Raw genomic sequence first — 1,514 nt, forward strand, 5'->3', positions numbered from 1 at the left:
CCCAGTGTGACCAGCAGACTGAAGCCCTGCCTGTGACCAGCGTTCCCAGCATAATAAATAAATGTTTTACTCTCTCACTTGTGTATTTTTTAATATCTCAATCTGCAGTATTAGTGTATTAATACAGCTTATGTAATGCAATAAAAAAAATTACTCTGTTAGAATGATTTTCACTCTGATGTCAATAGCAGAGTTGACATACTGTAATAAATGCTTTTTCTCTGGAAAAAAGAAAAATATGTAGTTTAATATTTGACAATGACTGATTTATAAATCAAAAGTCATTTCTCAATGTATAAAAAATAAATACAAGAAAATTATTTGTTGTCTTGAAATGTTAAATGTACATTAAATTATGGAATTATGTAAATATGTTCTTTAATAAAACACTGTAAAAGTGTGTCTGTTCATCAATGTCAATATAAAAATAAGAATTATTTCTATCAAATAAAAACATTGTGCTCTTTATTCAGAAATGCCCCAAAACAATTAAATAATCACATCAAAAGTTAGAAACTCTGTCTTTAGTCATTACTTTGATTACCAAATATATTGATGTGTGTGAGAAAATGTGTCAATGACAGGTATTAACTTAAAATACTTTGTAGAGCGGCACTTTCTGAAGTTTGGTCCATTTACTTGTATTAGCTTACTGGCAGAGAAGCCACATTCAATATGGCGGACGCTGTTGCGTATCGCAGCAACGGGCCGACCCGCTCCATGAGGCGTCTACGTGTTCATGTCTATGATGTATCAGATACCCAAGTGGCCTGGGTCGCATTCGAAAAAAATCCAACCTGTGTTGTTCAGACTGTCATGAAAAGATCAGATACAGGTTGCATTAAGTCAAAAAAAATTAAAAAATCAGAATTGGGTCACTTCAGGCTGCAGTGTGAACGCAGCAGCCTTAAACTCATATTTTTACAAGGTATTTCATTTGAGGTGAGTTACACCCACTGTGCATTTTATTCGTGTTAGTATTTTGATATTTGGTTAAAAAGAAAATCCTAAAGAGAAGACGTTAGATTTCCAGATTGGGTTTAACTTGTTTTACCACTGTCTGGATCATCAGTTTGTTTTACTTACACTCAGAGTTCTTAACATGTTTATTGTTGGGAAAAATGTGTATTTTACAGACAATAAGGAAGCTCTGCTAGTCGTTCTATCATCTCAGTCAGGAGTTATAAAAGATGCCATTGAGGAAATGAAGCAGGTAAACACTAACGCGGTTTTCAAAGTTTTTCTTTGTTTTTGTCCTTATTACAAAGAAAATCTTATATTTGAACTTTTAGTTGTTTCTGTATATTTAATAACCTAATTTTTACAGAATAATCCAGGTTTATTGCTTAGAATCAACAGCTGCTCTCTCCTTCACATTCACAGATCTTATCCGAACCCGAGGACCCGTTCAAGGACTGCCTCATTAACGACCCGGACGACAACTCTGACCATGACTGTCCTCCCAACAACCAGTGCATGTCCATGTCAGAGAAGGACTGGCAGGTGATCAGTGC

At 34.9% G+C, this 1,514-nt stretch overlaps 1 protein-coding gene across 1 annotated transcript in view; it reads left to right on the plus strand.

Annotated features, from left to right (window-relative positions):
- The window catches only part of ccndbp1 (cyclin D-type binding-protein 1), a 14,687-nt gene that overhangs the window by 6,192 nt on the left and 6,981 nt on the right, over positions 1 to 1,514 (plus strand). Inside the window, exons 7-8 of the mRNA XM_015048286.1 lie at positions 1,137 to 1,213; positions 1,384 to 1,511. Of these exons, the coding sequence (XP_014903772.1) occupies positions 1,137 to 1,213; positions 1,384 to 1,511 (205 nt within the window). The remainder of the gene's footprint in view (positions 1 to 1,136; positions 1,214 to 1,383; positions 1,512 to 1,514) is intronic.

Source organism: Poecilia latipinna, unplaced genomic scaffold (genome assembly GCF_001443285.1).
Source record: "Poecilia latipinna isolate Pla-1442-1.1 unplaced genomic scaffold, P_latipinna-1.0 Scaffold871, whole genome shotgun sequence".
NCBI classification, from domain to species: Eukaryota; Metazoa; Chordata; class Actinopteri; order Cyprinodontiformes; family Poeciliidae; genus Poecilia; species Poecilia latipinna.